We start from the raw sequence: 21711 nt of genomic DNA, 5'->3' as shown, positions 1-21711 counted from the left end.
AAGTCACCTCAACCTTTGGCTCCCCAGAGTCACCTCAACCTTTAGCTCCCCAGAGTCACCTCAGCCTTTGGCTCCCCAAAGTCACCTCAACCTTTGGCTCCCCAGAGTCACCTCAGCCTTTGGCTCCCCAGAGTCACCTCAGCCTTTGGCTCCCCAAAGTCACCTCAACCTTTGGCTCCCCAAAGTCACCTCAGCCTTTGGCTCCCCAAAGTCACCTCAACCTTTGGCTCCCCAGAGTCACCTCAGCCTTTGGCTCCCCAGAGTCACCTCAACCTTTAGCTCCCCAGAGTCACCTCAGCCTTTGGCTCCCCAAAGTCACCTCAACCTTTGGCTCCCCAGAGTCACCTCAGCCTTTGGCTCCCCAGAGTCACCTCAGCCTTTGGCTCCCCAGAGTCACCTCAACCTTTAGCTCCCCACAGTCACCTCAACATTTAGGTCCCCAGAGTCACCTCAACCTTTGGCTCCCCAGAGTCACCTCAGCCTTTGGGTCCCCAGAGTCACCTCAGCCTTTGGCTCCCCAGAGTCACCTCAGCCTTTCCCTTCCCCAGCTTCCCCTCAGGTTTCCTTCCCCTGGGCCTATCCCATCTCCCCCTCAGACATGTGTCCCCCTTTCTTCTCATCTGTTCCAACCTTTTCTCCTCCTTGATCTCATGACCACTCACTTGGTGTTCACACCAAGTTTTGGGGGGGGTCCTTCCAGCCCCACTGAGGGGTGCATGCCCCAGAGACACAGCTGCCTAGGCCCCTGTGCTCTCCCAAGGTGAGCACATTGGGGGTTGAGCCTTCAGAATGGCCTCAGGAGTGGTGAAGGTGAAGGTGATGGTGCACTGCTGGGCCATGAACAAGCACAAGACAGCTTTTGGCTGCATGGTGGTGGTCAGCATGGAGAGCATTCTCCAACACCCCTCTGCCCCCACGAGCCTCTGAAGCAGCTCACCTTGGATGGGATGCACAGCACAGAGCAGAGCTACAGGGAGATCATAGCCACTGCTGGAGCTGAGGGCTGCCCAAGCAAGCCAGGCTCAGTCAGTGCCCCTAGGACAAGAGGAAATGGCCTCAGGTTGAACCAGGGTAGGTTTAACTTGAACAGCCACAAAGGGTTGCCAAGGCCTGGAACAGGCTGCCCAGAGCAGTGGTGGAATCCCCATCCCTAGAGGAGTTTAAAAGCTGTGGAGATGTGGTGCTGAGGGCCATGGATGCACAGAGTTAACAGCAGAGAGTGATTCCCTCTGCTGTGCTCTGCTGTGACCCCCACCTGCTGCACTGTGGCCAGTTCTGGAGCCCCCAGCAGAAGAGGGACCTGGAGCTGCTGCAGTGGGTCCAGAGGAGGCCACAAAATGAGCAGAGGGTTGCAGAACCTTCCCTATGGGGACAAGGCTTGGAGAGTTGGGGTCATTCAGCCTGGAGAAAAGAAGGCTCCAGGGAGACCTCAGAGCAGCCTTCCAGTACCTGAAGGGCTCCAGGAGAGCTGGGGAGGGACTTTGGACAAGGGCTGGGAGTGCCAGGATGAGGGACAATGGCTTTGAACTGGGAGAGAAGAGATTTAGACTGGAGATGAGGAAGAAATTTTTTTGTGGTGCGGGTGGGGAGAGACTGGAACAGGCTGCCCAGGGAGGCTGTGGCTGCCTCCTGCCTGGAGGTGTTCAAGGCCAGGCTGGATGAGCAAACTCCCTCTCTGCTCCGTGTTCCCAGTGTGCAGGGAGAGGGAGGGTGGGAGAAGAGGACTGGCTGTTGCTGCAGCTTCCCAGCCTTTGTTCCACAGCAGCAGTCACACAGGTTTCCATGACGACTGCAGTTGGCACTGGGGGGGGGCTGGGTTTGGGCAGGAGAGTTGCCAGGGGAACACCACCACAGCAGTGACAGCCACTGCCTGCTGCTGCCTCCACTGAGGCACTCAGAGAGTCATGTCCCACGGGGTCCAAAAGCTGAGGCTGACCTCTGTGCCCCACCCCACCCCCCCAGTCTCCTCCAAAATCCCATTTCTGTGCCTTACAACAGGACCTTGGGTGACTCTGAAGCCCCAGATCACTTCCTCTGAAGAGCAGATTCCATGGAGCCCAACAGGGATGTGGCTCCCATCAGTCTGCTCTGGAGTCAGACAGCCTCAGGCTGAGCTGGGGACTGCAACATCTTGTTGAGAGAGCTGGAGGTGGTCAGCCTAGAGAAGAGGAGGCTCAGAGGAGACCTCATTGCTGTCTACAACTACCTGAAAGGAGGCTATAGCCTCCTTTCAGGTAGTTGTAGACAGCAATGAGGTTGGGGTTGGTCTCTGCTCCCAGCCAACCAGTCACAGAATGAGAGGACACAGTCTCCAGCTGCACCAGGAGAGGTTCAGGCTGGATGAGAGGAGGAAGTTCTTCCCAGAAAGAGAGATTGGCCACGGGAATATGCTGCCTGGGGAGGTGGTGGAGTCACCACCCCTGGAGGTGTGGCAAAAGGGACTGGATGAGGCACTTGGTGGTTGAGTTAGGAGATGGTGTTGGGTGATAGGCTGGAGTCAATGATCTCCAAGGTCTTTTCCAACCTGGTTAATTCTGTCATTCTGTGAAATATCTCAGGGGTGGCAAGAGGATGGGGCCAGCCCCTCCTCAGTGGTGCCCAGTGAGAGGGCAGGAGGTAATGAGCACAAACTTGAACAGAGGAGGTTCCTTCTAAACACCAGGAGGAACTTCTTTACTTCGAGGGTGGCAGAGCCCTGGAGCAGGCTGCCCAGAGAGGTGGTGAAATCTCCATGTCTGGAGACTTCCAAGGCCCACCTGGATGTGTTCCTGTGGGATCTGCTTTAGGTGATCCTGCTCTGGCAGTGAGGTTGGGCTCAATACAGACTGCCCAGAGAGGTTGTGGAGTCTCCTTCTCTGGAGACTTTCCAGCCCCACCTGGATGTGTTCTGTGTGACCTGTGCTGGAGTCTATGGTCCTGCTCTGGCAGGGGGCTTGGACTTGATGATCTCCAGAGGTCCCTTCCAACCCCTAACATCCTCTGCTCTGTGATCCTGTGATGATCTTGCTTGGACTCTGGAATAGGTTGCCCAGAGTGGTTTGTAGATGCCTCCCCCCTGGGGGTGTCCAGGGCCAGGCTGGATGAAGCCTTGAGCAGCTGAGTCTAGCTGAGAGCTGTCCCTGCCCATGGCTGGGGGTTGGAGTCACAGGATCACAGCCTAACAGGACATCAGAGGTTGGAAGGGACCTCCAGAGATCATCAGGTCCAACCCCCCTGCCAGAGCAGGATCACTGAGGGCAGTCTGCACAGGAATGCATCCAGGTGGGGTTGGAAAGGCTCCAGAGAAGGAGACTCCACAACCCCCCTGGGCAGCCTGCTCCAGGGCTCTGTCACCCTCACTGTAAGGAAGTTTCTCCTCCTCTTGAGCTGAAATCTTCTCTGGTCAAGTTTGAACCCATTGCTCCTTGGCTTATCTCTGTGACCCACCCAAAAGAGCCTGGCCCCCTCCCCTTGCCCCCCACCCCTCAGCTATTGATAGACATTGATCAGATCCCTCTCAGCCTTCTCTTCTCCAGACTAAACAGCCCCAGGGCTCTCAGTCTCTCTTCACAGGGGAGATGCTCAAGTCCCCAAATCATCCTCCTGGCTCTCCCTTGGACTCTCTCCAGCAGGTCTCTGTCTCTCCTGAACTGGGGAGCCCAGAACTGGACACAGTTGATGATCTCTGAGGTCCCTTCCATCCTGAGCCACTCTGTGGAAGTCAGGCTGCAGTGTCTCAGTGTGACAGCAGCTCAGGAACTCATCCCTCCACAGCTCAGCTGCCAGGATAAGAGAGGAGCTGTGGGATGAACCTGGCAGCTGTGGCAGTGGTGCAGAGGGGGCTGCTGTAGGAGGGGGCTGCTGTAGGAGGGCAGGGAGCTCTCTCCATTCTTTTGCACTCTTTCTGTAGGTTCCAGCAAGGTTTTGAACATTTCCATTTCAATTTTTTTTTTTTTTCTTCTTAAAGGTCTTCTCCAACCTAAAGGCTTCTGATTGTGCATGGCTGCTGAGCAGGTGCTGCCAGGTGTTTAACAGCCTGGCTCTGCCCAGCTGCCCAGGCAGGGTTTTAGAGCATCTTTAAGTTGAGCTAATCCTGAGCAAAATTTGCTGAGCCCATCTGTGTGTGAGGGGTGGGACTCTGGGGGTATTGGCAAGGAGGTCAGGATGCCCTCTCACAGCTGGGGGGGGGGTTCAGCAAAGCCCTGGTCAGAATTTCTGTGAGTACTCAGCCTGGGCTTTGGTTTTAAACAGCTGAAGAGGTTTTAGAGCCTTTGCCATAGCACAGAACCACAGAATCCTTGTGGCTGGAAAAGACCTTCAAGAGCATCATAGAATCAGAGAATCAGCCAGGTTGGAAGAGACCTCCAAGACCATCCAGTCCAACCTATCCCCCAGCCCCATCCAATCAACCAGACCATGGCACTAAGTGCCTCAGCCAGGCTGCTCTTGAACATCTCCAGGGATGGTGACTCCACCACCTCCCTGGGCAGCACATCCCAATGGCAAATCTCTCTCTGAAGAACTTCCTCCTAACATCAGCCTAGACCTCCCCTGGCACAGCTTGAGGCTGTGTCCCCTCCTTCTGCTGCTGGGTGCCTGGGAGCAGAGCCCAACCCCCACCTGGCTACAACCTCCCCTCAGGGAGCTGTAGACAGCAATGAGGTCTCCCCTGAGCCTCCTCTTCTCCAGGCTGAACACCCCCAGCTCCCTCAGCCTCTCCTCTCAGGGCTGTGCTCCAGACCCCTCCCCAGCCTTGTTGCCCTTCTCTGGACACCTTCCAGCACCTCAACATCTCTCTTGAATTGAGGAGCCCAGAGCTGGACACAGCACTCATCCAGGCCAAACATTCTCTACCTCTACCAAGGCTGGGGCTAAACCATGGCCCTCAGCACCACATCTCTGTGGCTTTGCAACCCCTCCAGGGATGAGCATTCAACCTCCTCCCTGGGCAGCCTGGGCCAGTGCTTGAGAGCCCTTTCAGGGAAGAAGTTCCTTCTAATGTCCAATCTAATCTTGATTGACAGCAGCTGAACATGAACCAGTGTGTGGCCAAGAAGGCCACCAGCAGCCTGGCCTGGACCAGCAGTGGTGTGGCCAGCAGGAGCAGGGCAGTGCCCCTGGACTGGGCACTTGTGAGGCCACAGCTTGAGTCCTGGGCTCACTTTTGGAGCCTCCATAACTTCTCTGGGCAACCTGTTCCAGTGCCTCACCACCTTCATGGGGAAGAATTTTTTTTCCTCATGTCTCATCTCAGTTGAGCCTCTTCCAGTTCCAAACCATCACCTCTTGTCCTGTCACAACAGGACTTGCTCCTCAGCTTTTTGATCAGCCCTTTCAGCCCTGAAAGGGCACCAGAAGGTCTCCCTGGAGCCTTCTCCAGGCTGAACAACCCCAGCTCCCTCAGCCTGGCCTCACAGCAGAGGGCTTCCAGCCCTCCCAGCACTGCTGTGGCCTCCTCTGTGCTTCTTCCTTTGAAGCAGATCATGAAACCTCTTGAACACCTCTGCTGTTGAGGGCAGGTTGGATTCCAGCCTTGGGAAATGCTGGAGTTGGTGGAAAACCCTTGCCCAGGGTAGTGTCCTCCTCCAGCTTTCCCCTACAGTCTGCAGGAGCAACCTTCCTGCCTGTCTCCAAGCCACAGAGGAGCTGAGGGAGCCTTCTCCTTTGCCATGTTTTCCACCCAGCCCTGCTGCAGCTGCTGCCTGCTCAGTTCAAGCTTCCTCCTTTCTTTCTCTCCATTGTTTAACTTCATCGAAGAAGCTGAGGAGGAGAGGGGAAAAAAAAATAAATCAAAAGAGGAAAGTCGTGGTCTGACCTTGCTGCTTGCAGAAGCTTTGTGGGAAGTTCAGACCCTGTGGAAATGTGTGGAGGGGGTGTGTGGCTGGGGGTGTGTGGCTGGGGGTGTTTGCAGAGCTCACTGGCAGGGGGAGAGCGTGGAGGGATTCTTAGCATGCAGGATCCTGTTCAGGAAAGCACTCAGAGGTGTGGAGCTAAGATGAGACAACTATTTCTGTACTGAAGGGAGGCAGAGCCCAAATGCAGAGAGAGAACAGGGCTGAGCTGCAGTGGAATGCCAAGAGATTCCTGTTTTGTGACTCTTGAGATGCTTCCTCTTAAAAAGAGTCTAACCCAGGATTGTTTCCTTGCAGATGAGTGAGGCCAGGACCACAAAACTCCTTGTCCAGACCTGGTGCATGGGGAAGCAGCTCAAAGAGGCAACCAGATCACAGAACTGTCAGGGTTGGAAGGGACCTCAAGGCTCAGCCAGTTCCAACCCCCCCATGGGCAGGGACACCTCACACCAGAGCAGGTTGCTCACAGCCACATCCAGCCTGGCTGCAAAAACCTCCAGGGCTGGAGCTGCTCTGCTGTGAGGACAGACTGAGAGAGTTGGGGTTGTGCAGTCTGGAGAGGAGAAGGCTCCCAGGAGACCTTCTGGTGGCATTCCAGGATCTGAAGGGGGCTGCAAGAAAGCTGGGGAGGGACTTTTGAGGGTGTCAGGGAGTGATAGGACTGGGGGGGATGGATCCAAGCTAGAGGAGGGGAGATTCAGATTGGATGTTAGGAAGAGGTTGTTCCCCATGAGGATGGTGAGAGACTGGCACAGGCTGCCCAGGGAGGTGGTGGAAGCCTCATCCCTGGAGGTTTTGCCTCTGATTCATAGATGTCTGAGTGCTTGTAGAGCCTTTGTCTCTCTCTACAAGTGCCTGAAAGGAGCCTGGAGCCAGGTGGGGCTTGGTCTCTTCTCCCAAGGAAGAAGCCATAGGACAAGAAGAAATGGCTTCAAGTTGTCCCAAGGGAGGTTTAGGTTGGCCATGAGGAACAATTTCTTCCCCTTGAGGGTTGTCAAGGCCTGGCCCAGGCTGCCCAGGGCAGTGCTGCAGTCCCCATGCCTGGAGGGGCTTCAAAGCTGTGGAGATGTGGTGCTGAGGGCCATGGCTCAGTGGTGCCCTGGCAGTGCTGGGTAAGGGTTGGCCTCAGGGGTCTCTCAAAGGTCTCTTCCCACCAAACAATTCTGCGATTCTCTCTGATAATGTTTGCAAGCTGTTGGCCAGAACTGACACCAACACTTCCCATTCTGGGGGCACAGGGCTGGGACATGAGGGGGCCAGGCTCAAGACTTGCTCTGTGCCCAGCTGGAGGCATCCTGTCTTGGTTTTCCTCTGGCCCAGAGCCAGCTCGAGATGGACTAAAGGAACTGCAGTACCCCACAGGGCACTGAATGTGACCAGTGGAGGCTTCTGCTTCCTCAGAAACACAAACCTGAGCCAGTGCTGCTGATTGCTCTTCTTGCCTCTGCTGTGTGGAATTGCATTAGGATCAGGAATGCTCCCCAGAAGATCTCCAGGGGCTGCTGGAGGTGGATGCTGGAAGGGTTTGTGGTTTTTAGCCACTCTTTCAGCTTCACTGTGAGCTCCTGTGGCACCAGCTTGCTCCGTGGGGCCTCTCCCAGCTGCCAAAGGAAATCCAGAGCAGCAATTTGGGAGCACTTCTGGCTGGTAAAGGAGAGCTCTCTGAAGGGACTCCTCCTTCTGAGTGCAGATCAAATCCTGTCCCTGTGGTCTCTGGCACAGAAGCCAAAATTGCTCTTCTGATGATGTTGGTAAAATCCAATTCTCTGCAGCTCAGGCAGGAGGCTTTGGGTCTGCAGTCCTGGGGGGGTGCTCAGAGCTGCCTGTGAAAAGCTTTGTGGATCAGGATGGTGGTGACACCTCTGAGCCTCACTCAGCAGAGCAGGAATCCATCACACATTAAGCAGCTGAGGCTGAAAGCTGCTTGGCAAGTGCCAGACACTGCTTCACCTCTGGTGGAGAATGAGCTCTGGCAGGGGAGGGGCAGAGTATTCCCAGCCAGTCTTGCTGATGATCCCAAACTGGGAGCAGTGGCTGACACCCCCCAGGCTGTGCTGCCATCCAGCCAGGCCTGGCCAGGCTGCAGCCTTGGGCAGAGGAACCTCAGGAAGTTCAACCAGGGGAAGTGCAGGATCCTGCAGCTGGGGAGGAGCAGGACAGGTGAGCAGGGACCTGCTGGGAAGCAGCTCCATGGAGAAGGACCTGGGAGTGCTGGGGGCAGCAGGTTGCCCAGGAGCCAGCAAGGTGCCCTCATGGCCAAAGCCAGTGGTGTCCTGGGGTGCAGGAAGAAGTGTGGCAATGGTGTGAAACTGGAGCAGGGCAGGTTTAGGTTGGACATCAGGAGGAAGTTCTGCACAATGTGGGTGGTGAGACACTGGAACAGGTTGCTCAGGGATGTTGTTGAGGCTCCATCCCTGGAGACATTCAAGGTCAGACTCAATGTGGCCTTGTGCAGCCTGAGTGCAGGGGGATGGACAAGATGCCCTTGGAGGGTCCCTTCCACCCCCTGAAGCTGTGAATTGAAAGAATCTATTCAATAAATATTCCAATAGGAATTTAAACTCCACCAACCTGAGTTTTGAGGAAGAACTCTGGGTCCACAGACACAGATTTCCTGCCATGCCTGTTGGCAGAGGTGCTCAGAGGACCCCACTCAGCACCCTAGGTCCACAGCAGGACTTGTGACACAAATTGCTGTTAAAAGGGAACTTCCCAGGACTGCTCAGGGCAGCAAATCTGGTCAGGAGTTGCTATTTTCTGTGTCCTCCCCAGTGTCACTCAGGTAGGGATCCTCCATGCTGTGCAGGCCAGGGGGGACCTGCTGGGAAGCAGCTCTGCAGAGGAGGACCTGGGAGTGCTGGGGGACAAGAAGTTGCTCACGAAGCAGCAATGTGCCCTCATGGTCAAGCAGAGCAATGGTGTCCTGGGGTGCATTTGCCACCCCCAGGCTGCTCCAGTCACAGGTGGTAGGGTGGGGAACAGGCAAATAAGGACCTCAGAGAACAGCTCGAACAGCTGCAGATGAGCAGGATGCAGCTGGTGGCCTTGCTGCAGCAATCCACCAAGGAGAGCAGCAGCAGGGTTCTACAGCTCCCTCCAGGAGCTGATGAAGGTCTGAAGGTTGATTTGGATCAGGGGATTGAGGACACTCTCAGCAGGTTTGCAGGCAACACTAAATGGAGAGGCAGTGTTGATCTGCTGGAGGCTAGGAAGGCATCTCAGGGAGATCTGGGCAGGTTAAATCCATGGACTGAGGTCAATGGGATGAGGCTGAAGAAGACCCAGGGCCAGGTCCTGCACTTGGGTCACAGCAACCCCAAGCAATGCCACAGGCTGGGGGCAGAGTGGCTGCAAACTGCCCAGGGGAAAGGATCTGGGGGTGCTGGTGGGTGGCTGGACAGGAGCCAGGCTGTGCCCAGGTGCCCAAGAAGGCCACCAGCAGCCTGGCCTGGATCAAAGCAGTGTGGGCAGCAGGAGCAGGGCAGGGATGGTGCCCCTGGACTGGGCACTGGTGAGGCCACAGCTTGAGCACTGGGTTCAGTTCTGGGCACCACAGGACAGGAGACACTGAGGGGCTGGAGGGCATCCAGAGAAGAGCAGCAAGGCTGGGGAGGGGTTGGGAGAGCATCCTAGAGGAGTGTCTGAGGGAGCTGGGGGTGTTCAGTGTGGGGAAGAGGAGGCTGAGGAGAGACCTCATTGCCCTCTAGAGCTGCCTGAAAGGAGGCTGCAGTGAGGCTGGGGTTGGTCTCTTCTCCCAGGTAAGCAGTGGCAGGAGGAGAGGAAATGGCCTGAAGCTGTGCCAGGGGAGGGTTAGGTTGGACATGAGGAACAATTTCTGTAGTGAGAGAGTGGTCAGGGATTGGCACAGGCTGCCCAGGGAGGTGGTGGAGTCCCCATCCCTGGAGGTGTTCAGGATGTGGTGCTGCAGGATGTGGTTCAGTGCTCATGGACTCGATGCTCTTGGAGGTCTTTTCCAAGCTGGATGATTCTGTGGTAAGGTCTGCAACTGAATGTCTGCAACTCCAGCCAGGAGCAGGTGTGAGCCAAGACGGAGCTTCTGGAGAAGATGCAGAAGGTGGTGAGCAGCTCCTGGCTGTCCCAGCTGCAGATTCAGGCAGAGTCTCTTTCCTCCCATTGTTTCCAGTGGTTTAGGGTTAAGAGAAGGACCCTGGCTGTGTGAAATGTTTCACACGCACCTTTAGTGTCACTAACTCTCAGCTGCAGCAGCCCTCGGGGTGGTGAATGAAGTTGGGGAAGCCCCAAACGCTTGTGTGGGAGCCCTGGAGCCGCTACAGGCTGATGTCTGTGATGGGCAGGGACGAGGCTCCCTCTGCTGCCCCTTGCACTGCACAGCTTCCTCCTGCTCTGCCGGCACCCCCGGGGCTGCAGGAAGGAATGGCCCCGTGCAAAGTGGACAAAAAAGGAAAGGTAAAAGCAGGGCTCTGGAATTTTGAGCACCCCTGGAAATCGGTTTTGCTCCCACGAGGCAAAATCAGAGGAGTTTCACAAATAAACGTGTGTGCAAAGTCCTGTGCACAGGTTGGGGCACCCCTTGGCATCAGCCCAGGCTGGGGGATGATGATGAGAGTGAGAGCAGCCCTGGAGGAAAGAATCTGGGGGTGCTGGTGGGGGAGAAGCTGGACAGGAGCCAGCAATGGGCACTGGCAGCACAGAGGGCCAGGGGCAGCCTGGGCTGCATCCAGAGCAGTGTGGCCAGAGATGGAGAGAGAGGATCCTGCCCCTCTGCTCTGCTCTGGGAGACCTCACCTGCAGGGCTGGGGCCAGCTCTGGGGACCACAACACAAGAGAGACATGGAGCAGGGACACCTCTCAACTGGACTTGGTTGCCCAAGGCCTCATCTCACCTGGCCTTGAACACTTCCAGGGAGGGCACATTCCATGATTCTATTACATCCATGACCTTTCTGGGGAACCTGTTCCAGAGCCCAGCTGTGCACTGCCGAGCCCAGGATCTGCAGATCTGCAGGCAGAGGACAAGCTGGAAAAGAGAGATGACCTCAGCACCATCTGCTGCCTGCAGAGACAGAGAATCACCTCCCTGGCTCTGCTGGCCACACTTCTCTTGCTGCAGCCCAGGATACGATTGGTTTTCCTCCACGACAGCCCTGCACCACCCCTTGCCTTCACCCTGCCGACCACTACCAAGGGCTAAACGTGGCGGCCGCCCCCCCAGGTGTCCGGCAGCGCCAGAAGACACCAAACCTCTGTGGTTTTCCACCAAACCCTCTCTCAGTCTCAGGTGCCAGACATCAATGTCTGCTTTCTGGTGCCCTGTGCCCCCCAGAAGTTTCAGTAAGCCAGTCTGGCACCACCATTCCCAGGTCTCTCACTGGGAACTCTCCTCCTCCCGCTCAAGGGGAACATGCAGGCATCTCCCTGCGCCCGCTCCCATCCCCCCTGCGCCCGCTCCCATCCCCCTGTGCCCGCTCCCATCTCCCTGTGCCCGCACCCATCTCCCTGCGCCCGCTCCCATCTCCCTGCGCCCGCTCCCATCTCCCTGTGCCCGCACCCATCTCCCTGCACCCGCTCGCATCGCGCGTGCCCGCTCCCATCCCCCTGTGCCCGCACCCATCTCCCTGTGCCCGCACCCATCTCCCTGCGCCCGCTCCCATCAGCCCGTGCCCGCTCCCATCTCCCTGTGCCCGCACCCATCTCCCTGCGCCCACTCCCATCTCCCTGCCCGCCCATCCCTGCGCCCGCTCCCATCCCTGCGCCGCCCATCCCTGCGCCCGCTCCCATCCCCCCTGCGCCCGCTCCCATCTCCCTGCGCATCCCGCCCGCCCATCTCCCTGCGCCCGCTCCCATCTCCTGGCCCGCACCCATCCCTGCCCGCCCATCCGGCCCGCTCCCATCTCCCTGCGCCCGCTCCCATCTCCCTGCGCCCGCACCCATCTCCCTGTGCCCGCTCCCATCAGCCCGTGCCCGCTCCCATCTCCCTGCGCCCGCTCCCATCCCCCTGTGCCCGCACCCATCTCCCTGTGCCCGCTCCCATCGCCCGTGCCCGCTCCCATCACCCCGTGCCCGCTCCCATCTCCCCTGCGCCTTCTCCCATCTCCCCGCGCCCGCTCCCAACGCCCCGTGCCCGCTCCCATCCCCCTGTGCCCGCTCCCATCCCCCGGTGCCCGCTCCCATCCCCCTGTGCCCGCTCCCATCACCCCGCGCCCGCTCCCATCCCCCGGTGCCCGCTCCCATCACCCCGCGCCCGCTCCCATCTCCTTGCACCCGCTCCCATCACCCCGCGCCCGCTCCCATCTCCTTGCACCCGCTCCCATCATCCCGCGCCCGCTCCCATCTCCTTGCACCCGCTCCCATCACCCCGCGCCCGCTCCCATCTCCTTGCACCCGCTCCCATCTCCCCGCGCCCGCTCCCATCTCCCCGCGCCCGCTCTCCTCCCTCCGGCGGCGCTACGGTGGCCGCCCGGGGGGGGGTGTGGGGGTTGCCGTTACACTTTGCTGATTGGCTGACGGCGAGGAGCTGTCTGTCAGTGATTGGAGAGCCTCGGCTAGGAGCTTGGCGCTGATTGGGTGTCCTCGCTCGCTCGCTTCCGGAGAAGCTTGGCGCCGGGTGGGTAAGATGGCGGCGGCCGCACTCCGTCTGTGGGGGCTGCTTGCCGTGGTGGTGGCCGGGGCAGAGGGAGGACCCCGCACTTTGGTGCTGCTGGAGAACGGCAACCTGCGGGACACGCACTCGCTCTTCTTCCGCAGCTTGGCGGGTAGGGCTCGGGGAGGCTGCTGGGGACGTCTGGCCGGGCTGGGGGAGGGGATGGAGGCTCCCTGGGGGTGAGGGGAAGTGGCTGAAGGACCCCTGGTGGAGCTGAGGGAGGAGCCTGGGGTGAGAGAAGTGTTTGGGTTCCCCTGACCGAGCCGAAGGAGGAGGCTGGGGAGAGTGAGGGGCTGTTTGGGGTTCCCTGGTCTGGCTGAGGGAGGCAGTTTGGGGGTCCTCTGGGAGAGGGGGAGACTGGGATCCCTTAGCTGGGCTGAGGGAGGAGAGTGGGGTGTGGGAGGTGTTTGGACTCACCTGGTTAGATTGAGGGAAGTGTTTGTGGTCCACTGGGGAGGCTGAGGAAGGAGACTGGGAATGAGGGGCGTGCTTGGGGTCCCCTGGCTGGGCTGAGGGAGGAGATGTTGGGGAAATGAAGTCCAGGATCTTGCTGCTGCTGCATGCACTGATTTGGTGAAGGGCAGGAGTTGTCACTTTTGTCTTGTGGCTGCAGACAGAGGCTTTGACCTCACTTTCCGGACCGCGGACGATGCAGGCCTGTCCCTGATCAAATATGGAGAGTTTCTCTATGACAATTTGATCATCTTCTCACCATCCATAGAAGGTAAATGCAGGAGGGGAAAACTTGAGGGCCCTTGGAGCTTGGTGGCATTTTTGGGAAGGAGATTTCCACCTGGTTTGTGACCTTGAATTAGATCTTGCCATGCAGATGTTGCCCTTTGTGTGTGGCAGCTGGGCGCAAGCTGCAGAGGCTTGCAGACCATGCAGGGGGATTTGTTGCCTTACAGTGATTTGGTTCTGCCATGGTGTTATTTCTGAGGATTACTCATGAATTTCTGCCATCTGCTTTCAGATTTTGGTGGAAACATCAATGTGGAGACCATCACTGCTTTCATTGATGGTGGTGGCAGCGTCCTGGTTGCTGCCAGCTCAGATATTGGTGAGTCCAAACCCTTGTCAGGGCAAGTCAGCACCTTCCAGCCACTTCTTGTACCAGGGGAGCTATGCTGCTTCTGCTCTGCAGGGAGTAAATAGTTCAGTCATCCTTCTCTTGAGTGTCTGCAACAAAACTGGGCAGAAAACACAGCCTCCTGGTGTGAACCTTGAGGTTTGTGCTGTAGGAGATGGGTGATTGTTAGTGTGGTGGGATGAAATCTCCTCCCTACATTAACCACACCTGAGTAGCTCAGATTTGAAGCAAATGAGGCTGTATTTTACAAGCAAAAACTGCAGTCTACAATGGGATTCCATGAATATGTACAAATATACAGTATTTACAATATTTATAAATATGTACAATTAACAAAAACAGCACAAAGCCCTCCTGGCCAAAGCCAGGAAAGCTGTCCCTCTGCCTCCCCCTTCCTGGCCTTCTCCAGACCCCCTTGGCAGAAGGAAGAAAGACAAGAAGCAGAGAGGTTGTTAGAACTTAGCTTTCAAGGTCAGTAGCCAGTGTGTTCTCTCTGAAGCAAAGGCAGAAGAGAAAAGCAGAAACACTCTGCTTAGAATGCTGCAGAGAGAACTCTGAACTTTGGTTTTGAGAACTGAATCTTAGAGGTTTCTATCTCTCCAATGAAAGTGCTTAGAATAATCATTATTTTTCCTTCTTACAGCCAATTGTGTTTTATTTACATTCTTTTACTTTTCTGCTTGAACTCTGTGAGAAGAAGTTAAAGGCACAGCTTTAATACCACCACAGTTACCCTTTGTGGATGTTTTAGCTGGGGGAGGTTGTGTTGCACGTCAGGGTTGGGCTTGTAGAGTGTCAAAGATGTGACTCTGAGCTGAATTCACTTCTGCTTTGAGTGCTGAGATGGGTGTCACACCCTGAAGGTGCCAGGTGACAGCCTGCTGTGTGCTTCCAGGTGACCCCCTGCGGGAGCTGGGCAGTGAGTGTGGCATTGAGTTTGATGAGGAGAGGACAGCTGTCATCGACCACCACAACTATGACATATCTGACCCTGGCCAGGTAAAGGGCTTTGGTGATGAGAACTCAGGTGTAAAGGCTTGGGGATGAACCTTCTGTCCTTGGCAGGCACTGGGTGCAATGCTTTGGATGCAGGACAGTCCTAGAAGGACAGGAAAGGTGCATGTTTGTGCAATGGTTTTCCTCCTAGTGCCATCCAGTACTTCGAATAAGGTCTGAAGGGTTGTAGAGTCAGGGAGTCACAGAATGGCTCAGGTTGGAAGGGACCTCAGAGCTCATCCACTGCAACCCCCCTGCCATGGGCAGGGACACCTCTCAGCCAGACTCAGCTGCTCAAGGCCTCATCCAGCCTGGCCTTGAACACCTCCAGAGAGGAGGCATCCACAGCCTCCCTGGGCAGCCTGTGCCAGAGTCTCACCAGCCTCACACTGAAGAACTTCTTCCTCAGCTCCACTCTAACCCTGCTCTGCCTCAGCTTCAAACCATTCCCCCTTGGCCTGGCTCAGACACCCTCAGGAGAAGTCTCCCTGCAGCCTTCCTGTAGGATCCCTTCAGGTACTGGAAGGCAGCTCTAAGATCCCCCTGGAGCCTTTTCCAGCCTGAACACCCCCAGCCTGTCCTCATAGCAGAGGTGCTCCAGCCCTTGGATCATCTTTGTGGCCTCCTCTGGACTCACTCCCAACAGCTGTGTCCTTGTGCTAATTTGTGTTTGAATGAAGCTCTTGAAGCAGGAGCTGGATGCACCTCCTCTGCTCCAGCTTGCCCCCAGTGCCCCTTGTGCTGTCCTTGGCCATCCCTGAGCAGAGCCTGGCTCCAGCCCTGCACAGCTTTATCCCTAGCAATGAGGGCAGCCCTCAGGCTGCTCTGCTCCCAGCTCCAAGCCCCAGCTGCCTCAGCCTGGCCTCACAGGAGATGTTCCACTGCCTGCAGCAGCTCTGGGGCTCTGGGCTGGACTCTCTCAAGCACTTCCCTGAGGTCCTTCCTGTACTGAAGGGCCCAGAACTTTGATATGACACAAGAAGCTGTTGCTTGTGCTAGGCCCTGAGGAGGCTCATCCTGTGCTCTCTCTCCTTGCTCCCAGCACACTCTGATTGTGGCAGATGCTGAGAACCTGCTGAAGGCTCCTACCATCGTGGGGAAGGCAGTGCTGAACCCCATCCTCTTCCGAGGAGTCGGGTAAGCAGCCCGGGTGGGCAGGGAGGGGAGGTGGTTCCTGTTGGCTAAACACAGCACAGGTGCTGGTGCTGCTGTGAAGTGAGTGTGGGGTGACCCAGCTGTGGCTGTTAGCATAGAACCATGGAATGTTTGGGTTGGACAAGACCTCTAAGATCAAATCCAATCATTGACCTAACATGACCACGGCCACTAAATGTGCCATGGCCACAGGTTTCTTGAACGCTTCCAGGGATGGGGACTCCACCACTGCCCTGGGCAGCCTGTCCCAATCCCTGACCACTCTTGCAGCAAAGAAATTGTTCCTCATGTCCAACCTAAACCTCCCCTGGCATAATTTCAGGCCATTCCCTCTCATTCTATCACCTGATACTAGGGAAAAAAGTCCAGCCCCCACCTCACAGCAGCCTCCTTTCAGGGAGCTGTAGAGAGCAGTGAGGTCTCCCCTCAGCCTCCTCCTCTCCACACTAAACACCCCCAGTTCCCTCAGCTGCTCCTCCCCACCCCTGTTGTCCAGACCTTTCCCCAGCTCTGTTGCCCTTCTCTGGACCTGCTCCAGCTCCTCAATGTCATCCTTGCAGTGAGGGGCCCAAAACTGTGCTCAGATAACAACATCACCAAAACAGCTTAGTTGGTAGCTCAGGAAGGTTTCTCAGTGTAAATTGGTGAAGCTTTCCAGAGTATCCTGAGAAAATGTTTTGTTTCTTGGGATGTGTGAGCTCTGTGGTTGTCTTGCCACATCCAAAGTGTGAGGAGGTTGGTGCAGCTGTGAGCTCCTCTGGCTGTGGGGGTCCCTGGGGTGTTTGTGCTGCTCACAGTGTCTCCCCTCACCAGAATGGTGGCTGATCCTGACAACCCACTGGTGCTGGATATCCTGACTGGCTCTTCCACCTCCTACTCCTTCTTCCCAGACAAGCCTATTACTCAGGTATTCTCCCTTCCTTTGTCTCCTCTTTTGGGCCATACTTCTGTGATTTAAGTCCTCCAGATTTCAGCAGCCTGGGGAAAATCTCAAGTGTTTCATCTCTTGATTGATCTGAAATAGTCAGGCTATCACCTGCTTGCCAACATTGCCCTGGGAATCTTCCTCTTTGCTTTTTGTTGGGGGAAAATGTGCAGTGTGAGGGAAGCTTTGGCAGATCAGAGCATATCTCCTGGTGGAGTTCCAGTCAAAAAGGACAGAAGCTGTGAATCCTTTTACTGGTTATTTGAAGCTTTTTGGCTTCTCTTCCACTGCAGGCCATGCTGCAGTCAGGCTGTTCCACCCTGCAGATTAACTCTTTGATCACAGACTCACAGGTTGGAAGGATCCCTCAAAGCTCATCTTGTCCAACCCCCCTGCACTCAGCAGGGACACCTCCAACTAGAGCAGGTTGCTCAGGGCCCCATCAGGTTTGACCTCGAATGTCCCCAGGGATGGGGCATCCACAACCTCCCTGGGCAACCTGTTCTGGTGTCTCCCCACCCTCACTGTGCAGAACTTCCTCCTGATGTCCAACCTAAACTTCTCCTGCTCTAGTTTCAAACCACTGCCCCCCACCCTGTCCCTGCAAGCCCTTTTGAATAGCCCTTCCCCAGCCTTCCCTTCAGCTACTGAATGCAGCTGTGACATGCTGGGGGTGGAATGGAATTGCAGTGGGTGATTGGTTCTGACTACTGTAACCCCTCCCTGGGCAGTACCCTCATGTGGTGGGGGAATGTTGAAGGGGGGAATAGCTCCTGACTGCTGTACCCCCTCCCCGGGCAGTACCCTCATGCGGTTGGGTGAATGGCAGGGGGTGAACCACAGGGAGTGACTGGCTGCTGACTGCTGTACCCTCTCCCTGGGAAGTACCCTCACATGGTGGGGGAATGGCAGGGGGAAAATGGCTGCTGACTGCTGTACCCCCTCCCCAGGCAGTACCATCACATGGTGGGGGAATTGCAGTGGGTGACTGGCTCCTGATTGCTGTAACACCTTTTTGGGCAGGGGGTGAATTGGCAGGGGGTGAATGGCTCCTGACTGCTGTAACCCCTCCCCGGGCAGTACCCTCACATGGTGGGGGAATGGCAGGGGGTGACTGGCTGCTGACTGCTGTACCCTCTCCCTGGGAAGTACCCTCACATGGTGGGGGAATGGCAGGGGGTGACTGGCTGCTGACTGCTGTACCCCCTCCCTGGCAGTACCCCCACGCAGTGGGCAGGAACACGCTGCTGATCGCGGGGCTGCAGGCTCGCAACAATGCCCGCGTGGTCTTCAGCGGCTCCCTGGACTTCTTCAGCGATGCTTTCTTCAACTCCGCCGTGCAGAAAGCCACCCCCGGCTCCAAGAGGTGCGTTGGCTTCCTGCCAGCCCTGCCCGAGGAGTGCCTGGGGAGCTGTGTGTGGGGTGAGGGGAGTCCTGTAAAGCAGGCAGCGAAGGTGCACCCTGTGGGGAACAGCGGAGAGCTTGAATTCGGCGGAGGGCGACGCAGTCCCCTGGCCTTGTAGAACAGCACTGGGGAGCAGGTCCCTCCTTTAAGCCCAGCTGGGGTTGTGTTGCTGTCACATCTGTGGGTGGTTTGGGTTTGGCCTGTGGTGTGCTTTGGTTGCCAGCCTGCCTCAGCCTTCCTCTGCCCTCAGGTACTCGCAGACAGGTAACTACGAGCTGGCTGTGGCCCTGTCCCGCTGGGTGTTCAAGGAGGAGGGAGTGCTGCGCGTGGGGGCCGTGTCCCACCACCGCGTGGGGGAACTCACACCCCCCAGCGCCTACACCGTCACTGACCTCGTGGTAAGGCCACCAGCTGGATAGGAGGGCAACTGGGAGCTGCTTTGGGAAAGGAATTTGAGTCATTGAGTCCTAGAATGGCTCAGGTTGGAAGGGACCTCAGAGCTCATCTATTCCAAACTCCCTGCCATGGGCAGAGACACCTCTCCACTAGACTTGGCTGCTCAAGCCCTCATCCAGCCTGGCCTTGAACACCCCCAGGGAGGAGGCAGCCACAGCCTCCCTGAGCAGCCTGTGCCAGAGTCTCACCACCCTCACACTGAAGAACTTCTTCCTCAGCTCCACTCTAACCCTGCTCTGCCTCACCTTCAAACCATTCCCCCTTGGCCTGGCTCAGACATCCTCAGGAAAAGTCTCTCTGCAGCCTTCCTGCAGGATCCCTTCAGGTTCTGGAAGGCAGCTCTAAGGTCCCCCTGGAGTCTTCTCCTCTGCAGGCTGCACCCCGCCAGCTCCCTCAGCCTGTGCTCACAGCAGAGCTGCTCCAGCCCTTGGATCATCTTTGTGGCCTCCTCTGGACTCACTGGACACCCTTATGAAATTGGGGTGAATCTGAACCCAGAAGAGGTTGAGGTCCACTTTTGGGCACCTCTAGCTGACTGCACGTGTGGGGGGCTGGTTGCAGGAGTACAGCATCGTCATCGAGAAGCTGTCCGATGGCAAGTGGGTGCCCTTCGACGGAGACGACATCCAGCTGGAGTTCGTCCGCATCGATCCCTTCGTGCGCACCTTCCTGAAGAGGAACGGTAGGGAGCCTCTCCTTGGAGGGTAGGGCCGGAGATTTGGGGACCCCAATGCCATTGTCATGGTGAGACCTCACAGAGACTCCCACCGCTCGTCACCATCATCTGAACCTTGCTGTCTCCTCCCCAGGCGGCAAATACAGCGTCAGGTTCAAGCTGCCTGACGTCTACGGAGTGTTCCAGTTCAAAGTGGACTACAACCGCCTGGGTTACACCCACCTCTACTCCTCCACCCAGGTGAGTGTGGTGGGGATCAGACCCCCCCCGAGGGGACAGCAGCCTGGGCTGCAGGACCCCCAGGGCCACTCTGTCCCCTGGCAGGTGTCGGTGCGTCCCCTCCAGCACACGCAGTACGAACGCTTCATCCCCTCGGCGTACCCCTACTACGCCGGAGCCTTCTCCATGATGGTTGGGCTCTTCATGTTCAGCATTGTCTTCCTGCACATGAAGGAGAAGGAGAAGTCCGACTGAGCTCCCTGTGGGAGGAAGAGCCTTTTCGCCAGCCCTGGGCAGCGCTCAGGCCCCTCGGGTGAGGACTGGCAGGTGCCAGACAGGCAGTGGGTTTGCATTGGGGTGTTTTTTTTACACACAGAGGCATTAACAGGAAAGAAAAGGAAATTTTGGGGGGTAAATGTGTTCCTGAAGCATCTTCAAACCTAGAGCCATAACACCTCTGGTGGTGTTCCTGGAATTCACCGTGTTTGTTTCTCCCTGCTGTTGGAATGGTTTTGATTGGAGGTCTACTTCTTTCCCAAAATAAAGTCTGGTTCCTCTCACCATGGGTTGAAATAAGTGGATTCACCATGTGGGGCTTTCTGTCACATCCCCAGAGGTGTGGGTGGCATTTGAGGGATGAGTTCCCATGTCACCCTTAGCAGCTTTGGGTGTTCCGTGGGTGGGCTGTGAGGGAGCAGCTGGATGGTGCTGAGCAGGAGCACGCTGAAAGGCAAACAGGATTCTGGAGCATGCAAAGGGGCTCAGGGCACGCCAAAAAAACAAACCACAGAGGGGCCTGAGGTGTCCCCAGTGGCACAGTGAGGAAGATGTGGCACCCCAAAAGCCATTCTGTGCCCCAGAAAGCAAACAGCTGGGCTCAGGGATACCCCTAAATACTTTGGGGTGCCTTGGGGCACCCCAAACTGTGCAAGAGGGGTCTAGGGAGGGGAAACAAAATCTGCAAGATATGATCTCAAGCATGCCAGGACAAAGTGGAGAAGCTGAAAGGGACACAGTGGAAGGGGACAGGGTGAGTGGCTTTTGGGTCATGCTGGGGCTGCTTTGGGGTGCACAGGGCTGGTTTTAGGGCAGATGATGGGGAAATGGCACAGGGGTTTCCTCTGTCCCCACTGGAGAACTGCGGGGCCAGAGGCGCTGGTGAATACAGAGGGGATGGGGACTTGGGGGGGAGCCCTCCCGGCACGCCGAGCGGGGGGCTCAGGCTCCGCCCCCTGGCGGCGGGCCCCCCCCGCGCGTCGCTACGCAGGGAGAGGAACGCCCATTTTCCTCCCGGCGCCCGCTGATTGGCCGAGCGTCTCCGATTGACGGGCGGCCCCTGATCGGCGGGGCGGGCGCTTTGCGACGGCGGCGCTTGACGGCGGCGGCGGCGGCGGCACTTGGCGGCGGCGGTTGGCGGGGCCGGTGGCGGCGGCGGGGCGGCCATGCTGCTCACCGTGTTCTGTCTGCGCCGCGACCGTAGCGAGCTCACCTTCTCACTTCAGGTGGACGCGGACTTTGAACTGCAAAACTTCCGCGCTCTCTGCGAGCTGGAGTCCGGTATCCCGGCGGCCGAGAGCCAGGTCAGGCCCTGCCCGCCTACGGGCTCCCCCTGAAGACCGGGGGAGGGCCCGGTCCTTACCCCCTGCTCACACGGGGCTGGGGTCCTCAGGGCTGGGAACGGCTGCTTCCCTCCTTCAGCTCCCCCGGGGCCTCCGCCCCGCCGGATCCCGGAGTTTGGGGGTTATTTTGGGTGGGGATGTTCCTGCTCTGTCCCCGTGCCGACCTTTCGGTTCTGGGTGGAAACGCGTCCTTATTCCTTTAGAAATCTTCCTCTTTCCCTCGGGCGAGAGCGCTGGGTCTCTAATGACTCGATTTCTTACTGGAATCCCCTGGGAAAGGGGATTTTCCTTCTGCGGTGGAGCTGAAAAGGGGAAGAATATTGGGATTTATTGACTTTTCAGATCGATTTGGTGTTTAAGTGAGTGAGGATTTGGAGCCAGAGGAATGGGGGTCAGAGGGCGGGGAAGGTCGCTCCTCAAACCCTAGGGAACGAGGCTGAAACGCTGGGGAAAGGGTTTTATTTATCCTATCAAATTCCTGCCCGTGTCTGGGGGAGAAAAGGCAGAACGAGGCTTTTCCCCCCTCCTTTTTTTTTTTCATCCAGTTGTGAGAACCAAATGTGGTACAACCACCTTGTTTCCCCCAGCAGAAACCCTCTCCAGCCCCGATTCGGGGCTGGCTCCTCACCAGCATGCCAAAATACGAGGCAGGCTGTGATCTGGGGGTGGCTGTCGTCCGTCTGTCCGTCCGTCTGGGATTTACTCACTGGTTTGGGT

At 57.3% G+C, this 21711-nt stretch overlaps 2 protein-coding genes across 2 annotated transcripts in view; both read left to right on the top strand.

The window, feature by feature from the left end:
* The first annotated feature begins 9154 nt into the window (after positions 1-9154).
* Positions 9155-19778, top strand: DDOST (dolichyl-diphosphooligosaccharide--protein glycosyltransferase non-catalytic subunit). Its single transcript, XM_054394981.1, has 12 exons — positions 9155-9175; positions 12427-12565; positions 13067-13177; positions 13427-13513; positions 14439-14542; positions 15582-15676; positions 16508-16601; positions 17837-17985; positions 18275-18422; positions 19042-19162; positions 19290-19396; positions 19481-19778. The coding sequence occupies exons 1-12, from the start codon at positions 9155-9157 to the stop codon at positions 19628-19630; spliced, it is 1326 nt and encodes a 441-aa protein (XP_054250956.1). The 3' UTR covers positions 19631-19778.
* A 1039-nt stretch (positions 19779-20817) lies between these two features.
* Positions 20818-21711, top strand: part of DDI2 (DNA damage inducible 1 homolog 2) — a 26187-nt gene continuing 25293 nt past the window's right edge. The window contains exon 1 of the mRNA XM_054395052.1: positions 20818-20955. Coding sequence (XP_054251027.1) covers positions 20818-20955 — 138 coding nt within the window. The remainder of the gene's footprint in view (positions 20956-21711) is intronic.

This window comes from Indicator indicator, chromosome 32 (genome assembly GCF_027791375.1).
Source record: "Indicator indicator isolate 239-I01 chromosome 32, UM_Iind_1.1, whole genome shotgun sequence".
Classification (NCBI taxonomy): Eukaryota; Metazoa; Chordata; class Aves; order Piciformes; family Indicatoridae; genus Indicator; species Indicator indicator.
The sequence above is the reverse complement of the archived record's forward strand: the minus strand, read 5'-3'. Positions and strand labels throughout refer to the sequence as shown.